This window comes from Lepidochelys kempii, chromosome 14, assembly GCF_965140265.1.
Source record: "Lepidochelys kempii isolate rLepKem1 chromosome 14, rLepKem1.hap2, whole genome shotgun sequence".
Taxonomy (NCBI): Eukaryota; Metazoa; Chordata; order Testudines; family Cheloniidae; genus Lepidochelys; species Lepidochelys kempii.
Window position 1 is genome coordinate 42,399,242 of NC_133269.1, and position 24,305 is coordinate 42,423,546.

A 24,305-nucleotide genomic window follows, 5' to 3' on the forward strand; every position below is an offset into this window, starting at 1 on the left:
GGTCTGGCCCCGAGAACTTGACTCTTTCACCAACCAAAATGGGTCCATTATGAGTATGTCTACACAGCGAAGAAAAACCAGCCGACTCGGGCTGGGGCCTGTTTCATTGCTGTGTAGACATCTGGGACCCTCCCACCACGGAGGGTCCTAGAACCCAGACTCCAGCCCAAGCCCAGGCGTCTGCACAGCAATGGAAGAGCCCCGCGAGCCCGAGTCGGCTGGCCCGGGCTAGCCGCAGGTGTCTCGTTGCCGTGTTGACGTACCCTCATAGACCCCGCCCACTTTGTCTCTCTCAGGAAATAGGCTGTAATTTAGACCCAGTGACATGAAACGGGCACAGGGCGGCGCTAGAGCTTCCGGAGTGGCAGCGGGCTGGGAGATTTTATTATTATAATGATTAGTAGCTATCTGTATCACCACAGTGCTTAGGAGCCCCCCGCCTGGAGCAGGACCCCATTGTGCTAGGCGCTGGACAAACACAGAACAAAAAGACAGTCCCGGCCCCACAATCTAAGACAAGCGACATCAGGTGGATGTTTTCTAACAGATCTGCTCTGGCTCCAACAGGAATTAATTCAGGGATGCTGTGTGGCCGATGTTATACAGGGGGTCAGACTGGGTGGTCACAGGGGCTCCTTCTAACCTTGGAATCTATCAGACAGACAGAGACAGTGGGAGTACAAAGAAACAATGGGACAATCGTGGTCAGCATGACTGGCTGGGATCTCAGCTGTCTAACCAATGTCAAGTTTTCATGATCGTGGCTTGCTCTGGGAACTGCTCTAACCCGCTCTGAGAGTGGCTCTAACCCAAGCCAGTTTATACTCAGTGAGACCTTGCTCTCCTCAGACCCAGCAGCCGGGAAAGATGACCATGCAAGTCAGTGAATGGCTGAAGTTTAACCCTTTCAGTGTATCTGAGGAAGGGCTACAGCGATACCAACAGAGGGGTAGTGGTGTAGGCCTCTGGTGGGCTGCATACCCCAGACGGTGTGTGAGACTCGGCCAGGGGGCTGAGTCACTGAAAAAACGCTTGAGAAATCACCGACAGGGCTCCTCACAAACTGAAAGACTGCAGACCCTTCCGGCTAGAAGGTGAGGTGAGAGGTGGATGCCGCGCAGTTACAAACAGGATTTAATTTTATTTTGTTTCAAGGAGGTAACAAAAGGCAATACAGTAGCAGTGGGGGAGGTTTAGGTTGGATATTAGGAAAAACTTTTTCACTAGGAGGGTGGTGAAACACTGGAATGCGTTACCGAGGGAGGTGGTGGAATCTCCTTCCTTAGAAGTTTTTAAGGTCAGGCGTGACAAAGCCCTGGCTGGGATGATTTAGTTGGGGATTGGTCCTGCTTTGAGCAGGGGGTTGGACTAGATGACCTCCTGAGGTCCCTTCCAACCCTGATATTCTATGATTCTAGGAATACCCACATGAATATACAGTAAGGTAAAGACACGTGGATAAAGGCTATGAACAGTAAATAACATTTGCATAGTAGTAACCCAGTTATCCATTTCTTACACTTCACAATCAAACAAACACATAGTACAATGAAGGCAATGTGTAAACAAGTAACAGACTAATTCAGACTAGAAAGAACATGCAAATTTTTACCAGTGAGGATAATTAACCGTTGGACCAATTTACCCAGAATTGCAATGGATTCACCATCACTGACAATTTTTAAAATCAAGATTGGATGTTTTTCTAGAAGATTTGCTCTAGTTCGAACAGGAATTAATTCAGGGCAGTCGTACGGCTTGTGTTACACAGGTCATCTGAGATTTTCACAGAGATCCCTTCTGGTCTTGGAATCTACAAGTCTCTGACAGCCTGAGACCCACTACTGCCAACTCCAGATGTACAAAAATAATGAAAAATGAAATTTGCTTTAAAAATTTTGGGTTCTTTTTCGTTGCCTTCTGGTTTGTGAGTCTCTAGGAAGAACTCGAGTCACAATTTTAAGCTTTTCGCCATGATACTGTGGGCTAAAAACTTGCTTAAAAAAATAACAGCAGAAAGCTGAGGTTCTCAGATCAGCTCATTCCAAGGACCAGGCTTTGCCAAAAAGCAACAAATACAGTGCCATAAACTGCAGGAGTTGCCAACACTGGTATATAGGCAGAGCTTGGAGATGCCTCGTTCTACACAAGTGGGCCCAGAGGATGTAATTTTCAAAAGCATCTGTGTGGCTTTGGAGTGGAGCTAGGTGGGAAACTCCTTTCCCATGCATGAGAATTTGGGAGATTTCAACATTTTATCCCATCCCAAATCAAGGTGAAGAGTCAAACTCTAGAAAATTGTCCAGAGTCAATAAACTAAACCAAAAATTCATTCTGGGTCCATTGAAACCGCTGGTTTTGATAATTTCAAAATGTTTCCATTGTAACTTTTTTTTCCCCACAGTTAAAATTCCTAAAAATGTCAAAAGAAAACGTTGTTCCGGCTCTAAAGCCCCAAAACATTCTGGTTTGAATGCGTCAAAACATTTTGTTTTGAAAATTTCAAAATATTTTTCCCCCAATAAATTTGGAGTCAGGAGATTCAGTGAAACCAACCCTGTTTTCCAAACCGTCTATCAGCTATTCAGAACTGTCACCCTAATAATAAATAAGTTAAATGAGATCAAACGAAGCAATTCCATCTTGCATAATCCACCATGGAGCTTAGAAGCACTCTCTTAAATGCTCCTTCCCAAGCACTGGGCAGCTCCAGCAGGGAAAATGCTCTATTGAAAAGGAGCCCCACGGCTGGAAGCTTGGTTGAGGACATCCGGAAGATCTGCTGCTATCCAGCCGCACTGCTCGGCAAAAATCCACACAGCCCAGGGGTCCTGCCCCAGGAAGCAAAACTAACGCTGAATTCATATCTAAAAGCAGCATGACTAGTCTTTGGCTCAGGAAAAAAACCATCGGTTATTAAAGGGCAAGGTCACGTGGTCGAGGCAATTAACATAGTAAGTGCAAGACTAATTCAGAGCTGTAGTGCATTCATGGCCCGCACCAGTGGCTTCAGAAGACAGGTCAAGAGAAATCCTAGTGGACAGTGATGGAATAACCGGCCAAATGGAGAAGTTTGCTCCTGATCTTCATTACTTAGATGGTGGTTCATGCCCTGAAGAAAGAAGGTTTGGATCCCTTCCCAAACTCCTGTCCATTTCCTCTCTTGTATGAACAACAGGAGCTAATGACCCAGTCCATTTTTAAAAACAGTCCTGCCAAGCTCTTGGCTTCAATGACATCTTGCAGCAGTGAGTTCCGCAGGCTAATTGTGCGTTGTGGGAAAACATAGGTCCTTCGATCAGTTTCAAATTTGTTGATTTTTCAATTTTGTTAAGCGTCCCCATTGTGCTTGTATCAAGAGATGGACTGAATAGCAGCACCCCAATCTACCTTCCCCGGCCCAGTCTTTGTTTTTCTCCCCTTGTTCACGTCCCCTTATTCTCTGACAAGAACAGCTCCAATCTCGGCACACGAAAGTCCCATGTGGCCTCCCATCATTCTTGTCACCAGTCTCTGAACCTCCTCTAGTTCTGCAGTGTCCTTTTGGAGATGGGTGACCCGTACTGCACACAGTGTTCCCCATCAGGGTGTCCCTTTGATTCATATAATGACATCAGAGAATTTTCTGTATTCTCACCTAGTGCGTTCCTTATGTACCCCCAACATCTTGTTTGCTTTGTTGTCAGCTGCTGCACGCTCAGCCGAGGTCTGCGCTGGGCGATCTCCACTGACACCCCTGGGTGAGATGCTGGCCTCCTTGAATTGAATGGGAAAATGCGCATAAATTTCAATGGGGTCAGCAGTTCACCCCTGCTCCTTCTCCTGAGCTGTTGTAGTTATTTTAGCAGCTAGGAAGATGGATGAGTAATCCTCAATTGTTTCTCCACTGGATCCTATCTGTATTTGTCAGACTATTTCATTTGTTAGTGGGTGGCCCGTTCCCCTCACATGGCTAGATCCTGCTGAAGTTCCTCCTGTTTTTCAGTTTGATTAACCTAATAATTCAGGGTCCACTGGAAATTTTGCTATTTTATTTTTTAATCCTCGTTTATAAGCTCGGCTGTAGACCGGTTGTGCGAGTTTCTCTAATAGCTTGTCGTGAGGTTTTTCAGCTCCTGACTGCTCTGTCTTGCGTTTTTCTGGCTTGTAAACGCATCAGGTTTGCTGCAGACCCAGTTTCTCTCGGTGATGCACCTGGAAGAGCTGACGTTCTTGTCGTTCAGGTACGCGCAGTCACCGCCTCCTCTTATCGGGAGCCTGCAACGAGAGAGAACGAAGCCGTCGTCAGCCAGCAGATGGGCCTGTCCTGTTACTGCCAGCGGGAGAATGTGCCTGATGCATTTGCCAGCATGACCCCATGTTAATGAATTATTTCCTCCCAGGCAGCATGGAGGATGCCATTTTGTAGTGCAAAATGGCGTCCTCCACACAGCGCATAGGCGTTGACTCGGTGGGTGCTCCGGGGCTGGAGCACCCATGGGGAAAAAAAAAATCGTGGGTGCTCAGCACCCACCAGCCACCTGCGGATCAGCGCCTCCCCTGCAGCGCCTCCTGCCTGCTGGCGGCCCCGGGGATCAGCTCCAATGCCTCCCACCCACCGCGGATCAGCTGCTTAGCGGCGTGCAGGATGCATGACGGGGAGGGGGAGGAACAGCCGCAGGAAGAGGCAGGGGAGGGGCCGGGCTGAGGGTTTGGGGGAAGGGGTGAGTGGGGGCAGTGCCTGGGACAGAGCAGGGGCAGGAAGAGGCATGGGGGGAGGCAGGGGAGGAGTGGGGGCAGGGCCTGGGGCAGAACGGGGGGGAGGGTCAAGCACCCCCTGGGATCTGAGTAAGTCGGCACCTATGGCACAGCGTGGTCTCCTGTGCAAAGTCACGCCGCACGGAGGACGCCATTTTGCTCTACAAAATGGCATCCGCCCCACAGCGTGAGCTCATGCCTAGGTCATGCGGTGTGGAGGATGCTACTTTGCAGAGCAAAATGGCGTCCTCCATGCACCGTGCCCTCGCAGGAACTGTACATGCGAGGGGTCGCCGTGTGGAGCAAAGTGGCACCCTCCGCACACTAGGGGTCACCCCCCCCCCATCTGCTGACGGCACGACCCCCAGTTTGGGAACTGCTGAGCTAACACCTGCAGCCTGGACTACTGTAGCTCTCCCCAATGTGTGAGGGGGGCCAAATGAGCCCACATCTACTCTTGCAAGTGTGTGTGGGAAGGGTTTTCTAGCTAGAGCCAGGTAACGTTTTTCAGATGAAGAATTTATTCACCGAAAAATGGAATTTTAGGTCTCCTGAAACATTTGGCCCTAAATTAATTTTTTCTTCAGGCTAAATTGACAAGGGGACTTGGGTGCCCTTCACAAAACTGGAGAAAGACGGGGTGGTAAACCCGATAGCCACCAGGTCATTAGCCTGCTTATCCGGGATGAGAATAGCACAGGGCGCTACTTCTACTTCGAATGAGACAGGGCGAGGACTTGATTTGGGATACAGAAGACCCAGGTGGAGTGCCCTAACCAAGGACTAGGGAGTACGGGGGATGGAGGACGGACACCACCATTGGGTTTGTGCCTGGTGCTTCCAAATTTCCTTTGCTTTTAATTAAAAAAAAAAAAAAAAAAAGAAAAAAAAAAAAGGGCAGTTTAAAAATGCCTGAAACTGAAAGGACATATTTCATTTTGGGTTGAACAAAAGAAATTTCATTTGACGTGAAAGTAAAAATCTTTGGCGCTTTGTTTTGCCCAGAAAACTGAAAATGTTTAGTTTCTGGTTGATGCAGGTTCTTCTGCTCCCAATTTTCAGTTCAGCCAGCGAACGGCAATATCGCTCATTCCGACAGCTCTAGATCATACACCTTCCTCTGAGGCAGCCTGCATTGGCCACTGTCAGAGACAGGAGATGGAGCCAAATGGACCTTTGGTCAGAACCAGCCTGGGACTTCCTGTGCTCCTGGGTATGTGACAGGCTCATGGAGGACTTGGCCTAGCTGGGCTGCAATGAGCAACCCAATTCCTAAAGGTGGCCCCGTGTGGCTGTGAGCATGGGAATCAGTCTCCACTCAGGAGGGTTTCTCTGCAGCCCCTTTCGTATGGACGGTCGCCGCCATGTGGGTAACTCAAACCGTGAGGTCTGTTAGCTGTGGTGGAACTGACTCACTGTGGTGCCTTTTGCTTTCCCTTGAATCTCACAGGACTCTGCAGTCTGTGGAGACAGGTGGCCGCTTTTGTGTTCAGTCATCCTGACGCACATGCAAACTCTGCTCCCTCTTTTTAACGTTGTCTCAGTCTAAGATACGGGTGTCAAACGTACAGCCCCGGACCAGGTATCACCCCTTTCCTTCAGCCTCCGACTCCCTCTAGACTCTCCAAAGGCATCGGGCCTGCAGCTCTCCAGGGACTGGAGTCTGAGTGGGAGGAAATGAGGTGGGTGGATTCGGCCCGGACAAGTTTGACCAAAAAAAAAAAAAAAAAATCACAACTTAAAATATTTCAATTTTTGGAAAGGCTGCCGTGGTGCCTCATGGGAGCTGTAGTTCAGGTGCCTCGTGCTCCCCTTTTCTTCTATAGGCCACGTTCCCCGTTCGGACTACCTCTCCCAGGGTGCACCATGGTCACACTACTGGTCAAGAGGAGTCAATACATCATGGAAGATGCAGTGCAACAGCCTCAGACTCCCATTCTTCTCTATAGGCCGAGCTCCAAGTCCAAACTACATCTCCCATGGTGCCCCCGATCTCTACTGGTGAGGGGAGGTGGTGCATCATGGAATCCCTTGGCCATGCTGCACCATGGGAGTTGTAGTCCAGTTGGGGAGCCCAGCCCATAAAGGGGGAGATTGTTGAGGTTTACATGGTGAATGTTGGCTCCGTCTGAATTCAGCCTCACAACCTAGTGTTCAGAACCTAAACAGATAGAAAAAGGACTCACGAGCTGTTGAGATCAGAGCCATTCACCCATTTCCAGCGCTGCCCCTCCTGCTCTCTCCAGAGGCCAATCCAGTGCTCGGAGACACCTTTGTATCTCATCATGAGAGCCTGTAACAGAGAAAAACGAAAGAGTTGGATTCCATGTGCGCTGCTCACAGGGCTCCGGGCAGGACAGAGTCACGTTATACAGAAAATTTCCCAAGTTAGTTAAAGCAAAGTGTGGAACTGAAACTAGAACTCCTGGGTTTCACTTTAGTGGCTTAACCTCAAGCCCATCCCTTCAGCCCCGCCTCAGTCACGGCACCTTGTACAACTGGTGCAGTGAACGTGGCAAGAAGCTGCGGATCCCAGAGGAATTCATCACACAACCCTGCCTCATTCTTTGCCTGCTGAATGAGGCAGGGGTCCCATGGGAAAACACAGCAGGGGAATCACATAACTAAAGACTGGATCATAACTGATCCACACCAGAAAGAAGGAGAAGGAAAACCAGAGTTAAGGTGGCACTTGGGAACTTTGACTTACTTCCAGTTAGAGCTGGGCAAGTTTCTGGTGACTCGTAAATGCACTGAAAAATTGTGGGCTGGAGTTCCTAGGTGCGACCCCGAGAAAAATAATCAAGTGGATTTGCTGAAACTTTCAGGAAAAAACCTCCCCTCGAGAGAGTAAAGTTCAGAGAACCCCTGAACCCCTGCCCTGCCCCGCCCCAAAGAACACAAAAGGAAAACCCGGGGCACAGTTATAAGCAACTGAAAAAATGGAAATGCTTAGACCAGTGGTGCTCAAATGTTTCCTGTCGTGTCCCCACGTACCAGTGACGGAATCTGTTAGAAGGGGAGCTTGAGCTGAACGCGGAGCTGGGGATGGGGGAGGGGATGGGGCGAGAGGCAGAGCTGCAGCTGGGGCCAAAACTGGCCTGGGGGAGGAGAGGGAATGAGGGCGGAGCTAGGCTGAGGCTGGAGCTGGGGTGGGCGGAGCTGTGGCTGGGAGGCGGAGCTGGACTGGGGGTGGGGTGGCCCTGCGGCTGAGGGGTGGGGCTGCAGCTGTGGGGCGGGGCGGCCCTGCGGCTGGGGCCAGACCTCGGCTGGGGCTTCCTCCCCGCCCCCCATGGGGTCTGGCTCAGGCCCCACCATACACCCCGCACACACATTCCTCCGCACCTCCCTAGGGGAGGCCACACCCCACAGTTTGGGGACCAGTGGCTTAGGCGATTTTAACAATATGCATCATCCCGTGTGCCTGCACTGTTCTACGTGGGGTCTTACCCCACCCCCTTGTAGTTCAGCATCTTCCACTCATGAATTAAGTGACACGATTAACAAGTTACATGTGATTCGTTCTCTCTCCCAAGGGGGAGAATTGGTGTGTGTGTGGGGAGCAGTTTGTTTTGGTAGGGTTTTGTTATTTGAAGTGTACTCGCTACGTGTTTATGTGAAGGCGGCCATCTTGGCTGACACACTGGGAACCCCCATAGAGAAAAAGCCCAAGTCACGCCCCCTGGAGTTAACGAGGCAACCCTCTCCAGTCAGCACAGATCCTGTGTGGACGAGCAGAGTGTAACCAGTGACACACTCACCAGTGGGTTACATTGATATCCAAGAAGACAGCACAAAGTGCACCTCGCTCTCGGAGCAGAAGGTGGTGAGGTTCTGGAGGATCCTTAGTTCCTGGGGGAGTCCATTCTGCAAACTAGGACCAGCCACCAAGGAAGCTCCATCTCCCTCACTGAGAAGTTTTGCCCTTAAATGGTGCCAGAGGAGCAGAGCTGTCAACCAAGGTCTTCATCCTGGAGCCTTACGCTCTTTTAGACACCCTGGGCCCAGGCCCCGGAGCGCCTTGAAGACCTTGACCATAACTCTAGCATAGCCTATTGTCCCCAGAATGGGTCTGTTTTTCTTCTCACCAGGTCCTGCTCGCTGTCAATCAGAGCCAGGGAAGCGCCGAGCACAGAGCAGCGTCTCTGGCTGTTGTTCCAGTTCTCTTCAGCCTTGGAGAAATAGTAGCATTTCCCTTGGTATCCGATCCAGCCGTCCGGGCAGCAGGCCATGAATTGGGGCTCTGCTTTAAGTACCAGCACTGAAATTGAGAGAGCGACATAAGGGTAAGAGCTCATCCTTTCCCTCCCCCAGATGCAAATACCCACCAGATGGAAATGAGGAAAGGCTCCAAAGGTTTCCCTGCTGCTTCCTTTTTATGTGTATCAGTTATGACTAGGGCCCTACCAAATTCACCGTTCATCTTCCTAAATTTCATGGTCACAGCGTTTTAAAAATCTTGAATTTCACGGTTTCAGATATTTAAAACTTACGTTTCACGGTGTTGCAACAAAACATGAATACGTATTTAAAAATGGCAAAATATGAACACGTAAAGCCCGTAAGACTCAGCGTTTCACCAACTGGGGGTCCTGACCCAAAAGGGGGGCACAAGGCTATTGTAGGGAGATTATGGTATTGCCACCCTTACTTCTGCTCCGCCTTCAGAGCTGGGTGGCCGGAGTGCAGAGGCGGGTGCCGAGCTCTGAAGGCAGCGATGCCGCCAGCAGCAGCACAGAAGTAAGGATGGCAATTCCGTGACCCCCCCTACAATAGCCTTGCAATCCCCTTTGGGGGTGGGACCCCCAGTTTGAGAAACGCTGTGTACTTCTGTGTACTTTTACCATATAGTATAGGGTACTTTTATAGCAAAGGGTAAAAATACACAAAAGACCAGATTTCACAGTCTGTGACAGGTTTTTCACTACCGTGAATTTGACAGGGCCCTAGTTATGACACTATATGTGGTCACCTGTTATGTTTTTCCACAGGACCCCTGCCTCATTCAGTGTGCAAAGAACAGGGCAGCGTTGTGTGATGAATTCATCTGGGGTTAGGTTGACCAGATATCCCGATTTTATAGGGAGAGTCCTGATTTTTGGGTCTTTTTCTTATATAGGCTCCTATTACCCCCCACCCCCGTCCCAATTTTTCACATTTGCTGTCTGGTCACCCTATCTGGGGTCCACAGTCCTGAAAAATCTGGCCGCTCCCCTGAGAGTGGGGAGGTAGAAAAGGAAATCTGGGGAATACGGCAGTCAGAAACCAAAATCCCACATCACAGTCAAACGCCCACTGTTAAACAGGAAAGCTGAGCCTGGCCCACTGCCCCCTGCAGGCTAGAAATGAGACACACATCTACCACCTTTCTGTACCGAAATCAGCTTTGGGAGTTCATCATCATCATGTTCCTATTACGCCTCTGGCATTTAGGGCCGTGACAAAGCTCTTCCATGCCTGTCTGTTTCTGGCAAGTCTTTCAATGGTTCCCCAGCTGTGCCCCAGGTTTTTTAGCTTGGCTTCCACAGCTCTTTGCCATGTTGTTTTCGGGTGGCCTCGTTTTCGCTTGCTTCAGGTGTCCATCTTATTGCTACTCTGGTGATGGAATCAGTTTCCATCCAAAGCACATGGCCGATCCATCTCCAACACCTCCTGGCAATGATGCTCCTCAGATCCTCTTGGCTGCACCGTGTCAATAGACCTTGGTTTGAGATTGTTCTGGGCCAAAAGATATGGAGGATTTTTCTGAGGCAGGTCGTATGGAATGAAGACAGTCTGGGCATGTGATACTTTCTCATTCCCCAGCTTTCCGCACTATAAAGTAGTGTTGAAAGCACGCAGCTCTGATAAATCTTGAGTTTGGTTTTGGTGTTGTTTCCAGACCTTATTTAAGCTCCTAAAGGTGTTCCTGGCTTTATTGATTTTGTTCCAGATGTCCTGGCTTGTTCCACTGTCCTGGCTGATGGTGCTGCCCAAGTATGTGAATGTTTCTACATTGGTGAGAACATAATCCTCTATCCGTACTGGTGATGGTGAGGCAATATTAAAGGTCATGAGATCTGTCTTATTCACCTCTGGGATTACTCTAACCAGCCACTAGGTGACACTATAAGTACAGGGGAGTTTCTAGAGTCCAGGTCAAACCCGGAATCAATGTAACAGGCCTTTAGTTGTCGCTGTTCCTTGTCAGTGCAGTGTAGACATACTCTGGGAGCTGCAGTTTAGGGTACATCTACACTGCAATAAAACACCTGCGGCTGGCCCACGTCAGCTGACTTGGGCTCATGGGGCTCGGCCTGCAGGGCTATAAACTGCAGTGCAGATGTCGAAACCCAAATTTATTTTTTAAAGTCACATAATTTCTAAGCCGATCTCATGATTTTTGGGGCATGACCTGTGGTTTGTCCCATGCTCGGCTGGGTACCATTGCTCAGGGAGGTGGTGTTCCAACACCGAGGGAAAATCTTTGTCAGCGTAGGCTGGGTCTGTACTATGGTGTTATGCCGGCATAGCCAGAGCGACACAGCTATGCCAGTGTAGTCTCCGTAGGGCAGACATCCCCGACACGGTAGGCTCTTTGGAGGAGAAGTTCCTTTCCCGTTTGTATTATCTCAGGAACTGACGTTTTCCCCTTTCGTTACAAAGATACATACTTCCCCAGGAAGACAGCGTAAAGGGCCAGTTTTGTTGTCACAAACAAGGCTCCAGAAGGGATCAGGAAGGAAGGAGAGTCTGAGGATGCATTCCTGGCCCCCACGGCTGATGCCTGAGAGGAGACAGCCTGTGACGCTGGGTACGTCTGCACGACAATGGCACTGCTAGGAGGCCGCAGCCGTGCCATGGTCGTGCCGGAGCATAGAAACGTCCTACATCAACAGAAGGGTTTTCCCCATCGCGGTCGTTAACCCACCTCTCCGAGAGGCGGTAGCTAGGCCGATGGAAGGACCCTTCTGTTGATCCAGCCGTGTCTACACCGGGGGGTGGGTTGATCTAACCGTGGTGGTCCGGGCATGGAATTTTTCACAGCCCTGAGCGGCGTGGCCGGCTCGATGTAAATGGAACACGCAGACCCCGGGATTAGCCACTCACCTGCCAGAGCAACAACAGCAGCAATCAGAATGACAAGTACAACGCTCACTGCGACTGTACACGTCCCGAGCCTGCAGCTTCGGCCATCACCTGAAAGAGAAAAAGCCCTTAATCCTCCTGAGAGCGGGGTACCCGGAGTCAGTAGCGGCACCAGGGTCTGAGCTGCGTTGGGGCAAGGAGCATTGCGCTGAACGGCTGCCGTTAGCGATCGATGGAATAGGAGCCCAGGAGTGTCAGTCTGTCTGTGTGTGTCACTCTGGAGCCTACGATGTCTGCAGAGTTACTGGGAAGCCATGGAGGTAGCTACTAATATGGCTGAAAGCTCTTTTTGTTTGGAATATCACCAGGTTCATTCACCATTGACATCCCCGGCCTCCTACCACCTACTTTTTAAGCTCTCAGCCATTTAGACTTTACAGATTACACTGTGCAGTGTACAGCGACAGTAAGGGATATATCTATGCCATGCCCAGAGCCTAGACCAGCGGTTCTCGACCAGGGATACGGGGCCCCCTGGGGGCCGCAAGCAGGTTTCCGGGGTCCGCCGAGCACGGCCAGTGTTAATCTTGCTGGGACCCAGGGACGAAAGCCCAAGCGCCGCTGTGCAGGGCTGAAGCCCGGGGCCCTGAGCCTCCCACCGGGGGCTGAAGCGGAAACCTGAGCAACTTAGTCTTGGGGACCCCTGTGGTTTGGGGCCCCGGGCAGCCGCCCTGCTTGCTACCTTCTAAAACAGTTGTCGTGGCACTGGTGGGCCGTGGAGTTTTTATAGCATGTTGGGGGGGCCTCAGGGCCCACGTTAGGGCACGGCCACGGCAGCGCTGTGACGTGGGCAGTGCAGTGTCGCTTTATCGCCGGGGGAGAGCGCTCCCGGCCGTAAAAAATAACCATCCCGAATGAACCGCTGGCCTCGACCATCGTGATGTCAGAGGTGACTCAACCAATCGCCGTCCTTACTCTATATGCAGTTTGCGTGCAACAGTTTCATTGGCTGCATGAGGGATGACTGCCCAGATGGCGGCTTACTTAGCCCAGCTGCCCGGCCTGTGCCACATGATGAACGGGGCTGTTTAATTCCACTCCCTGCTCCTTCCCGGCCTCTCCCAGTGCTGGCATGCAGAATGTCCCAAGGGCGACTGGCTCCAAGCGAACGTGGGAGAAGGGACAGGAGTGTGGGACTCACCCTCACTTGGCAGTCTGTGCCCCTGCCCAGCCTGTGCCCTCTCCCAGACACTAAGTCTGCATGCCTAGCTGTGCCTAAGAGGCTGGGCTGCTCCAGAGACAGCTGAGAGTTTCTTTCTTCACACAAGAAACTCATTCCAGGCTGGCCAGCTGATGCCAATTCCTTTTTGTGATAGTTTTCTCACTTTGGAAAATAGTTTTCATATGTTTTAGTTCAAACCACAAATTTTTCAAAAGTGCCTTTTTCTGTGTACGTCCACATTGCAAAGAAAAAGGGATGTTCTGAAGTGGGGTTGGCTACCCTGTATGAGCTAACTCGGGTTAAAATGGCAGCAAAGACCTTTAAAGCAACTGGGGTTAGCCCCCCAAGTTCAACCCCAGGCTCCATTTCAGGCTTTAATGTGAGCTGCTAGTCCGAGTTGCCATGTCTTTACTGCTATTTTCACCCAAGTGAGCTAATGTGGGTTACCTACCCCAGTTAAGAACACACCTTTTCCCGCAGTGTAGACATATGCTCCTCTCTCTTCAGAAGTGATCAGAGCACTGTGGACCTCAGAAACCTTCCCATCAAAATTGATACAACTATGCAAAACATTTTAGCTTCAATGAAGCTACATATTTTGATGGAAAATGTTCCCACCAGCTTTACGCATTTCCTCTGAAGGAGTTTTGAATCTTTGCTCACTGACGATTCATGATGATCTCAGATATGGACGGAAAGAACCCAGGCAGCCCCTGGGGGAGAGGAGTCCTTGGGGTCTGGGGGAACTAGATCAGCCCCCAACATAAAAAATCTCCTGCCTTATCTAGGTAAGGTCTTCTTTGGCCCCTCCGTCCACAACATGTGAACACCTCGCAGTCTGTTAATGAATTTATCCACACAGCTGCCTTGTGAGAGTGGGAATTACTGTTCTGATCATTGTAAAGATAGGAAACTGAGGCAGAGAGAGACTAACACTTGCCCAAGGTCACACAGGGAATCAAACCCAGGTCTTCCAATGCCTGGCCTAGCCCCCAAACCACTAGGCCACCCTTCCCTCAACAGTCAGTGCTGGGGTGAATGGGAAAAAATCCTGCCCCCAATCAGTGTGACTCACAGCTACAAAGAGTCAGGTGTGCACAATGAGCTGAGGGAGTTGCAGTCCCAGCAGCTGTGCAGGACGGTGGGGTTCACACAGGGGGGTTTGTAACACACGGGAACAGGAAACATGCGGCAGGACCGCCTGTGTCCACACACACGGACGGGGAAAAACTGGCCCCAAAGAACAGCAGGAAAAAGGAACATGAGGTGGTGAAGGGAGAGAGACAGGGCCGATCTTCAAATGGGGGTGCAAGATGAGGCCCCGCAGGATATATCTGCTCCGCCCCTCCCCACCACACTCCCCCCAGTCAGAATCCCAGCTGGTTGTTCAGGCCTGTAGGAGCCCACTGGGGTGGATGCACCTGTGAAAATCTCGCCCTCAACAACAGAAGGAAGAGGATCAGGAAGGCAGGAGAATAAAGGGAGACCTAAATAAAGGAAATAAAGGGGCTATTGCCAAGTCCCCCCACCCCCCAGGACACGGCCTTGATCCCAGATGCACACACAGGATATAGCAGCTGCGAGTGCAAACCGGCTGCCCTGCTCATAACGGTGATCAGCTCCCCGCTGCCCCAAAGGGCCTGGCCGTTTACAGCCAACGCTGAAAATAGAACCCCACCTGTGCAAGCCGCAGCCTCTCTCCAGCCAGGGACGCTCCAGCGAGCCGGTTCCCCTTCGCTGCCTGGCTCTCTATGGCGGTCAAGGGGCTGCTGTACCTCAGCTCCCTTCCCCGCTTTCCCAGGCCGTCCGAGCGTCACAGCCCCAGAGCCGCAGCTAACAGCCGTCTGCACCGACATCTACACAGGGACCGAGATGCTAGAAACATTGAGTCACAAGCAAGGAACTGCTCCAACGCTCCTGTAGGGCGTGGGCGTCCGTGTGACATCCTGTGATCGCTTTATGCGCCAGTCACGCTGCTCAGGGGTTTCCAGTCTGCATCGTCCCCACCCCATCCATTGCTGGCCCCTTCCCTTCCCATACACCCTCCCCCCTTGCTACTGGCTTCCTGTCCCACCCCGCTGCTTCCTCCCCTCCCTTCCCACCACTGCTGCTTCCCGCCCCCCCAACACACACATCTCTCCCACCCACAGCTGACACCTTCCCTTCCGAACCACTGCTGATCCTCTGGCTGATGACCCCTTCCCCCACCCACCGCTGCATCCTCCCTGCCCTCGATCCCTCCCGCTGCTCATTCACCCTCCTCCAGCATCAGCCAGACCTTGGCGTGGAGGGGACCAGGTGACGTCTACACTGCAGTCGGCAGGTGTGACTGCAGCTCGGGTGGACGTGCCGGATCTAGCGAGTGTCGCCAAAATCTAGCAGCGAGCAGCGTCAGTGCAGGGTTTGGTGCGAGTTAGGAAGGCAGGTACATACGGGGTGGGGGGTCAGAGGGGCTCACACCACCCATGCTGAAAGCCGGGCCACTGCTCCGCTGCTGTTTTTAGTGCCACTCACTAAATGAAAGCTAGCTCAGGTCTGCAAACACGCCCCTGGCTGCAGTATGGACAGTCCCTTAAACAGAAGCTTAGACATTTGCAGAGTTGGGGACTGGTCAACACAAACTTGCACCCACCCCTCGTGTTGTGTTGGCTCTCTGGCAAGTCTGGGCAGTGACAATCCTAGTTGAGATGTTAAGAGTTGTGTCCTCTTTTGATTTAGCAAATGAATCACTTCAAAAAACCCAATTAAAAAACCCAAACACCGATTTAAGGTAAATCAAAACAGGGCACTTACAGTACATTTGCAATCAGTGGGCGGGTGATAAATTCCCCTACTCTCCCCTCTTAAACTACTGTTCATATAATTCAAGTTAGTTTTATTTAGCGACTGTCACGAGTTAGAAACTTAAAAAACCCCAAAAATTTGTAAAAAACCCCCAGATCCCAACTTAACAGTGAGATGGTTAAAGGTCGGTTTTGGCTTCATCTGCTAGACAAGTGAAATTCAGGGCACCTCCCTGCTTGGCTGCCCCCCACTAGCCCTTTCCAGACCCTGCACCCCACTTCTGCAGCCCTGCTAAGGTGCATACAGATGTTTGCTCTGCTGGAGGGGTCTGCAGAGGACAGCATGGAATTTGGGGTGGGTGGATGGAGCAGGAAAAAAGCAGTCAGAGAGAGCGAGGGAAATGGAGAAGGGAATCTCAGCACATCTCTCCACCTGCAACCTGTTCCCTCCTGAAGTCACGTCTCTGGGCAGAGTTCCTCTGCGCCGTGTCCAATGGCTCCCAGGACACCAGTGAGGTGCGATGGGCACTGTCCTGGGTTCTTTTCTCGGTGTCCCTCTCTGAATCCCGGATTTTGAATCTGTGACCCTCACTCCCATCCCTGTTTTTTCATTTGTTGTCCCCACAGTGACCAGCTGAAAGCCTGGGTTCAGTGGCTTCTCCCCTTAAGCTGGGGGCAGGGTCCTACACCCACCTATCCCCACTGCTTCACTAGGGACAACCTGCTTAAGTCAGCTCACTTCCCTGGGATACTGGGGCCTGGGTTCTGTTCTCAACTCTGCTACTGCCTGACTTTGCGCAAGTCACATCCCCTCTCTGGGGCTCAGTTTCCCTCCCTAACACGGGGAGAGCGATACTGGCTTCCCTTGGTAAAGTGCTCCGAGATCTCCTGATGACAAGGGCTGTCAGACCTGGGGATTATCATCATGGGCGTCCTCTGTTTCAGTGGCTTCTGCCTCCAGGAGACAGTGAAAAAGACCCAAATGGATTTGAGGCCTCTGGAGCACGGTCTGTTGGCTTGGAATTTTGGGGAGAGGCTTGAAGACACTTAGCTTAAGTCCCGCTGAGCATGCTGGGAAAACTGAAAGGCTGTTGACATATTTCAGGCTCCCCGAGATGGTTGAGTTTTCGAGTTAAGATGGTTGGGCTAAAAGATCCTGGAAAACTCGGCCAAAGTCCAGTGACTGGGCGTGGGCTGAGAGTACAAGTCACAAAGGGCCCAGAGGGGCGGTGCCGGGCTTTACTTTTTGGTGATTTGCTGTGTCAGTCTCTTTTCATAGAATCGTAGGACTGGACGGGACCTCGAGGGGTCATCTAGTCCAGCCCCCTGCACTCATGGCAGGACTAAGTCTTATCTAGACCATCCCTGACAGGCGTATGTCTAACCTGCTCTTAAAATCCTCCAACGACAGAGATTCCACAACCTCCCTCGGCAATTGTCTTAGGTTCCTTTTATTTCCTTCCCAAATTCTAGTTCTAAAGAGCATCAGGCCCCTTCATGGTGCTTCAAATCATCCCTTAGCTGGCTCTGGTCTTTGCCTGCTCATCTAAAGCCATCTCAGCTAAAGCCAACTAGAAGAGCAGAGGGCAGATTTTGTCTGATGCCCAGAAGTCTCCTCCGAACCAGCTTTTTTCAGCTCTTCCTACCCAAGGAGACAGCCACAAACTTCAGACCACCGGTTGCCATCCACTGGAATATAAAGGGTTGTCTGTATGGGAAAGCGATCCCAGTGTAAGCCAAGGTGGGAATTTAAACCAATAGTTATACCTGTTCAGCCTTCCATGGGGAGGCTCTTATTCCAGTATATGAGCGGCCTTTAGGTCAGCTAACATTGCTTTGGAAGGGGTTCAAGCTAAACCAAAAAAGCCAGACTTACTGCAGAATAAGAATGTCCACATGGGAAGTTATACCCTGTATAAATCTCCCATGCAGCTCAGCCCTAAAATACACACCTTAGTCTCCTCGCCACCTCCCCTGTTTACCTAACTCTGCCTGTGTTCCACTGGAAAACATGACTCCTGCGAGCTTTGACCTAGTGAAGTGGGGAATATGATGACCGTTTCAGTCATTTACGTTTAAAAAACAGCTTAACTGACAATTTCCCCACCTACTCTCAGTGAAAACATCCTGTTTTGTTAATTTATACCATAGATCCTAACAACCAGGGACCATGGCTCTGGGTGTGGTACAAAATCCCCAACAGAAAAACAACAACAACAAATAACCCAACCCTATCCCCACAGCACACACCCCTCCACAAACCTGAGCAGGTTCCCTGGTACTGTATAGTGAGGGGAGACTGTGGACTAGATGTGACAGAGGCATTTTTCACTGCAGTGTCCCACATATCAGGGAGTGACAGACATTGTCTTCAACTGTAATAAGTCTCATTGAAAAGCAACAAGGAAAAACCAAGGCTGACCCTGGAGACATCGTGCTACAGAGTGACCTGCCCCCAGAAGAGGAATGACAGCAACGATAACAGGTACAGGGGTTCAACCCCCAAACGCTGCATGTGAACCCATCCTGGGTGGGGCATACCTGCCTCTGACAGACACCTGGGGACTGGCTTCTTCTAACACCTTGGCTACACTGGTCTGGCTTGTCCTGTGACAACCATCACTAACAAGCAGCCTTAGTAGGCTCAGCAGACCCCCAAAGAGACTTGATCACGTTCTAGGTGGTTGTTGTTGAAGCTACTGGGTGTAACCACCACCCTTCCTTTACAATAATTCTTTCTTACAGTTAAGCTCCTTTATGAAATCAGAGCACCCCTATCCCAACATCTGTGGGCTACTCAGGAGTTTGAGCTATGTAGGAGAGGGGCTTGCCTGGGTACTGTTTGTGAGTAGATGTGTGTGTGTGTATGTGTGCACAAGACAGAGGGGAAAAAAAAAAAAAAAAGCACCAGAGAAGCGCAGGAAGCAGGCAGCCAGAAAGCCAGACACAGAAGCGCTGGCAGAGGGACCCTGAGAAGGAACCTTGAGAGGGCGCTTTTGGGCACAGTGCTGGCTGAAAGAGGCTGGGAACTATGAGCAAGGAAACTGTCTCCCATCGTTTGACTCTTCCCGTGTTTGAAGTAACACAACTTTGTACTTTGTAAATAAGCCAGACTGTATGAAAGGGGACCAGACCCCACTGTCCGTTTCTCCTCGTAACTGCAAGACGCCACATTTTTGGCGAGTCGTTTGGGTCAAAAGGGATAAGAGGGTTTGATGAGCATCTGAGCTTGTAGCTGTAGCTTGCTGGAGGCAGACCAGCGTCTTAAGGCTTGCAATGGGGCGGGTAGATGCGTGTGTGAGGTCTCACATCTGACACCAGGGCCCCTGCTCTCCCCGTGCCCCTAACCCCACGTGCACCCACACACTCCTGAACAACCTCCTGATTTGGGGGGAACTGGATGGCCTGGCATCCAGGCAAACTGCTTACCCAGGGGGAATAAAGCCAGGGCACCAGGCTGTCTAGGGCTGAGAGAACAGTTTCAGTCTCCCCACGTGTTCTTAGCCAGCATTTTCCACAGTCATGGTTAAGGCAAAGCAGATGCCACTGGAATTTCCCCTACCCCCACAGGTGTTAGTCATAGGCACTGAAAGGTGAGATACCTCCTACACTTGCTCTTTGGTAATGGCAGAGCCCCATCTGTACATAGCCAGAGGTTTCCATGTTTCTTAACAAGCGCTAGCTTCCCAGCAGGCGTGGGCTGGATGCAGGGGGCAGTGGGTGAGTCAATGGCCTGTGCTATGCAGCAGTGGGGTGTGGGGGCCCAGGGGTGTGTGTCAGAACAGGTGATCAGAGTGGTCCCTTTTGGCTTTACAGATGATGAAACTAGAGACCCCATTTAGGAGCTCAGAAGCAGGCTTCAGTTACCTGGCTCGGCTCCGCTCTCGGGGTTTCCAGGGATATCAGGATTAAACTCTGACCCCAGTTTCTGCCCAGAGGGATCCATTCTTTTCTCCCGTCTCAGCGGGACACGCGGGCACACACTGGACTCCTCGCTCTCTTGCTATAATCTGTGCGGGGACTCAGTCCCGGTCGGCTGGAGAGATTCCTGGCTCCTGTCGTTTTCCAGCTCGTGGCTGCTCTGCAGTACAAGAGGGAACAGCCGGAATACGTAAAGGGCAGTTTCTGTGGATCGTCACTAGGTGGGTCGCGGAGTCATTGCTGTTATCGACCTGGGACACGGGGCATGGAAAGTCCCCATATATAGATTACTAGACCTGACTTTCCCAGCTCTTTAAAAGGTTCTGAGGCCACATGCTAGGTTGAAACTGCTCCCCAAGACACTGCTGCCTCAGACGCACAGGCAGGGGAAAGTGAGGCAGGAGCATATGGGAGCTCTGACTGGGCTCCCCAGATGCAGGTTCTCCCTTTGCATCGTACCCCAGCACCTTCTCCAAGCACAGCCCTTCTCCCCACCAGGCCTGCCCTACCCCTCTCATATTCCTGCCCCTTATGCCCTCACACATAGTCATTTCTCCCCCCCCCACTCTTCTGGTGGGAGGGGGAAGCAAGGCTGTGGGGGGAGCTTTGGGGCTACGAGGATTGTTCTGGGGGAGACCCGGTGCCCAGAAAGGGGTGCAGCAGGGAAGGACACCTGACCCAAAGCACCAGGCTCTCCTTGCACTCCTGCCTCAGTTTCCCCATCAGTGCTGTCTCAGTGCGCAGTGGAGCCTTTAAGCCCTGATGCCTCAGCATAGTGGGACTAAGCTCCCCACTTTGGACCCTTGCCCTGTGCACAGCCCTCTTCTCTTCAACACAGGAGCCCCCTGCACACAACCGCACCCCATGTATTCCCAGCCCCCCACCACACACACACACACACACACTGCCTTCAGCTATGCTACTGAGTCCTCCCATCTCATGCCCCCCTCCTACCCTCTAACTATCAAGTTCTTCTACACAGCTGCAATTCCCAGGACTGAAAAGGAAATATGTTCCCAGATTCTAAAACCAGAACTTTCTGTGGGCAGTAAACGAAAGAGAACAAAGTAACTGGAAAGAGGCCAGATGTGCAGTGGCCTGTCTTAACTCCTTACTGGCTTACTCAAAAGCAACTTTCAAAATGCATCCCCCCACCAAGACAGCCCTTCCCTTAGGGCAAGGAGCGCTCCCCCAGGAAAACACAAGACAGAGATGACAGCTGCACCCCTGACTTCCCTCGATGCACAGTCCACTGGCCCAAACGCCCCCTCCAGTAGAACGGCTTGAAATATTTTTGATCACTGTGTTTTCCACCCCAAAAATGATCCAAATTGTCCAAAATTAATGGGGCAGTGGTGGTGGTTTGGGAAGAAAGTGTCATTTTTACAAAACTTGCCAGCAGGAAATTTCCAAGTGTAAATTTTAGTTTGGGATTAAAAAAAATCCTCACCACTTTTTTTTTTTTTAAAAATAAGATCCCCCCCTCCGCCCCCCTTGTTGCCACTGAATGCAGGATAGGCCAACGTGAGCCAGGGTCTGGAGCTGGAGGGCGCACGGGATGTGGGCATATTCCTTATCCTATGAGACAGAAGAATTGGCAGGAGGTTTGCGGCCAGAGGCTGGCTGGATCCTGCTATGGGGATGCTGCTTTTGGTGATGTTCTGCACCCTCCCTGCTCATCCACCCCCTTTCTGATGGTCTCAGACCAGCACAACACTTGTTCTCTATCAACCTGAGAGGGTCAGGGATGGGGATGGGCGGGTGTCTGGATGAGGGTTTACACAGCATTTTTAGGCCAAGGGGCAGACTTTTCCTGCGGGACGAGGAGACGATTCCCTTGTTGTCTGATCTGATAATAGATTTGGGGGCCAAAGCTTGCCTGAGTCACTTTATATTGAAACCACTTTGTGTTTCCCCCCGCAGACCCCGGGCCATGACTCATAGTCTCACCAACTCATTCCCCACCCACCAACACCCGATTCACCGGAGCATCCACACGAGGAGTCAGTGGGTCCCCACCACCCCCTGGGCCCTCCGAAGGGGACCCACGTGCCAAGTCGATGCTCTCCCATCCCCCACACCGTCCCTCCCCGCACCCCGGCAGCCCGCCTCACTGCCCAGGGACCCCAGCCTCGGGGCTGAGAGCGCCCCGTGATCTCCCCACCCCACCGCCCAGGGGTGCTGAGCGCCATTGAACCAAACCCTGTCTGTGATGGAAACCGCTTCAAGCCGGGGGGGGGAGCAGCAGCACCCCCAGGACCCCCCTAGTTCCAGCCCCAATGCACCCGCCACCCGCTCTCCAGTCTGGATCTACACTGGGCTGCCTCGCAGCATCTCGGGCAAATCGCTCCCCCCCCCCAACACACACACACACAGACACACACCAGCCCCCCCCGCCCACCCCCCTGCGGGCGCCCGGTGCAGCAGAAGGAAGGAGGGTTCCCACCCCCCGTGTCCCGGGAGCTCCGCTTGTCTGCAGGCTCCATGAGCCCCGGCCCCAGCTGCCCCCCCCCCCACGAGCCTGAGCAGCCCCGGTTATGGCTCAGACACCCCCCCAACCCGGGATCCGAACCCCCGGCCCCAGAGCTCTCACCTGGCACCCGGCTCCCGGCGCGGTGAAGGGGAGACGCTCCGGTGCGGGCTGGGAAGGGAAAGGGAACTAGGTCTCCTCCAATCAGCGTCGGGGGGGCGGGAGGGGGCGAGCGGGAAACACTTACACTTTCGCACTGCTCCCCCGGGGCCGCGAACACGTGTGAACCCGCGGGGAGCGGGCGCGGAGCCGGGCGGCCCCGGGGACCTTTTGCTAATGTCCCCCCCCGGGACTTTCCCTCCAGCCGCAGCCGCTCCTGCCTGGAGCCCGGAAGGCCCCAGTTCGCTCCTGGGTGCGACCGGTCCCCGCGCTGCGCTGCGCTGCTCAAGTGCCGATCGTTTCCCTCCCGCAGGGGCCCCGCTCCGCTCCCCGGAGACTCGGTTCCCCCGGCCCTGGTGTGGCTGGACACCGCCGCCTGCCAGGCGGCTCGCAGCCCTGCCCTCTCTGAGCGATGCCCCCACGGGAGCAATCCGGCTTCCGGAGCCCTGCAGGAGCCCGCGTGCGCCCCTCAGCTTGGGAAACGCGTTCACACGGGCGGGAGGCAGGGCGAGGTGGGACGATGCCCCAGGACAGACCCGAATCTCACTGAGACCGAGACCCTGAAGCCCCCCCGGGGGGGGGCAGGGACTGTTGTTTTGTTCTGGGTTTGTACAGGGCCTAGGTGAGTTCACGCGGATGAGGTGTTTGCAGTAAGTCCCGTTAAAATGAGACACCAAAGCTGGTTACAAGGTATGTACCTGCCAGAGACGCTAAGCATTCCCCTGCCCCTCCGTGCTTCGGGTTCACACACCCGCTGGGTTTCTTTCGCAGCTCAGCACAAGTGAAAGGAATTGAACCCAAACCGGCTCTATAATCCCTTTGAAATTCCCTCTGCGTGCAGACAGTAATGCCTATTCGGATTCCTGCTCAACCAATCATGCGGCCCAGCTCCGAGGTGGGTTAGGAATAAGAGAACAATCGCGGCCGATTGTTCACAGGAGGGGAGGGGCAAAGCAGAGCTCCCCTGAGCTTGGGGGGCTCTCTCTGCTCCTCCTTCCCCTCCTATGAGAAAACTCGGAGCTTTGCCAGACAAGCTCCAGCACCCTCTGAAATCCCGTCACCCACAGAGAAAAAACCATTGCAAGAGTCCACGACACTGTAAATGCCATTTCTCTCCCCTGCACTGGTGCACTGTTCGCTCCATCCCTCCCCATCCCCGCCTCCTCATCTCAGCTTAACAGCTGGTGTCCTCTGGGATCTTTACGGGTATTTCTTTTTGGGGGAAAAAAAGTTTCTTTTTTAGCACTAAATCTAGAACAGTCCTTTCTGTCTGCAGCTGGCTGGCACACCTGCAACATGCTCCCTATTGCATCAGAATCAGCTAAGAGCATATAGGAAAAGGAGAGGGACATTTTTTAACTTTGCTTACAACTCGGAAGGCCATTTTAATTGGGACCTTTAACCGGTTCCAGTGGTGCCTCTTTGCATAATCTGCAGCAAGGGAGATTCAGGAAAAACATTAGGAAAAATATTAGGAAAAACATCCTGACTCTAAGGGGAGTTCAGCTCTGGAAGGAGTTCAGCTCAGTTCAGCTCAGCTCAGGCTTCCAGGGGAGGTTGTGGAATCCCCGTCATTGGAGGTATTTAAGACCAGGCTGGACAAACACCTCTCAGGGCTGGTCTAGGTTTACTTGGTCCTGCCTCAGCGCAGGGGCTGGATTTGATGACCTCCTGAGGTCCCTTCCAGCCCTGGTTGAAAAAACAACATCGCTTGTCCAGTAACCTCAGCCGGGCAGAACGCAACGCCATCCACAGCCTCAGAAACAACTCTGACATCATAATCAAAAAGGCTGACAAAGGAGGTGCTGTCGTCATCATGAATAGGTCGGAATATGAACAAGAGGCTGCTAGGCAGCTCTCCAACACCACTTTCTACAAGCCACTACCCTCTGATCCCACTGAGGGTTACCAAAAGAAACTACAGCATCTGTTCAAGAAACTCCCT

General features: G+C 52.2%; 1 protein-coding gene across 4 annotated transcripts; it reads right to left on the reverse strand.

Annotated features, from left to right (window-relative positions):
* Window positions 1-1,133: 1,133 nt before the first annotated feature.
* LOC140898350 (C-type lectin domain family 2 member B-like) lies at window positions 1,134-22,523 on the reverse strand. 4 transcript variants are annotated; one of them, XM_073312056.1, is made up of 6 exons: window positions 22,449-22,523; window positions 19,678-19,891; window positions 11,827-11,916; window positions 8,826-8,998; window positions 6,924-7,030; window positions 1,134-4,257 (listed from the first exon to the last, which is right to left on the reverse strand). In XM_073312056.1, exons 2-6 carry the CDS (start codon window positions 19,754-19,756, stop codon window positions 4,086-4,088), a joined length of 621 nt encoding a protein of 206 aa, XP_073168157.1. In that variant the 5' UTR covers window positions 19,757-19,891; window positions 22,449-22,523; the 3' UTR covers window positions 1,134-4,085. The 4 variants fall into 4 exon arrangements, 3 of the variants coding, with proteins under 3 accessions (XP_073168157.1, XP_073168158.1, XP_073168156.1); XM_073312057.1 differs by lacking the exon at window positions 22,449-22,523 and adding an exon at window positions 22,325-22,404; XR_012154969.1 differs by lacking the exons at window positions 19,678-19,891; window positions 22,449-22,523 and adding exons at window positions 6,154-6,400; window positions 14,706-15,041 and having other exon boundaries at window positions 4,172-4,257.
* Window positions 22,524-24,305: the final 1,782 nt, after the last annotated feature.

Bases quoted from the DNA above. Each gene is read 5' to 3' on its own strand.
- LOC140898350 (XM_073312055.1), bottom strand. From the start codon at position 14,883: ATGTCGGTGCAGACGGCTGTTAGCTGCGGCTCTGGGGCTGTGACGCTC. The intron at 11,917-14,705 runs GTGGGGTTCTAT...TTTCTCTTTCAG, and splicing joins AGAGGCTGCGGCTTGCACAG to GTGATGGCCGAAGCTGCAGG. The intron at 7,031-8,825 runs GTGAGAAGAAAA...TCTCTGTTACAG, and splicing joins TTGACAGCGAGCAGGACCTG to GCTCTCATGATGAGATACAA.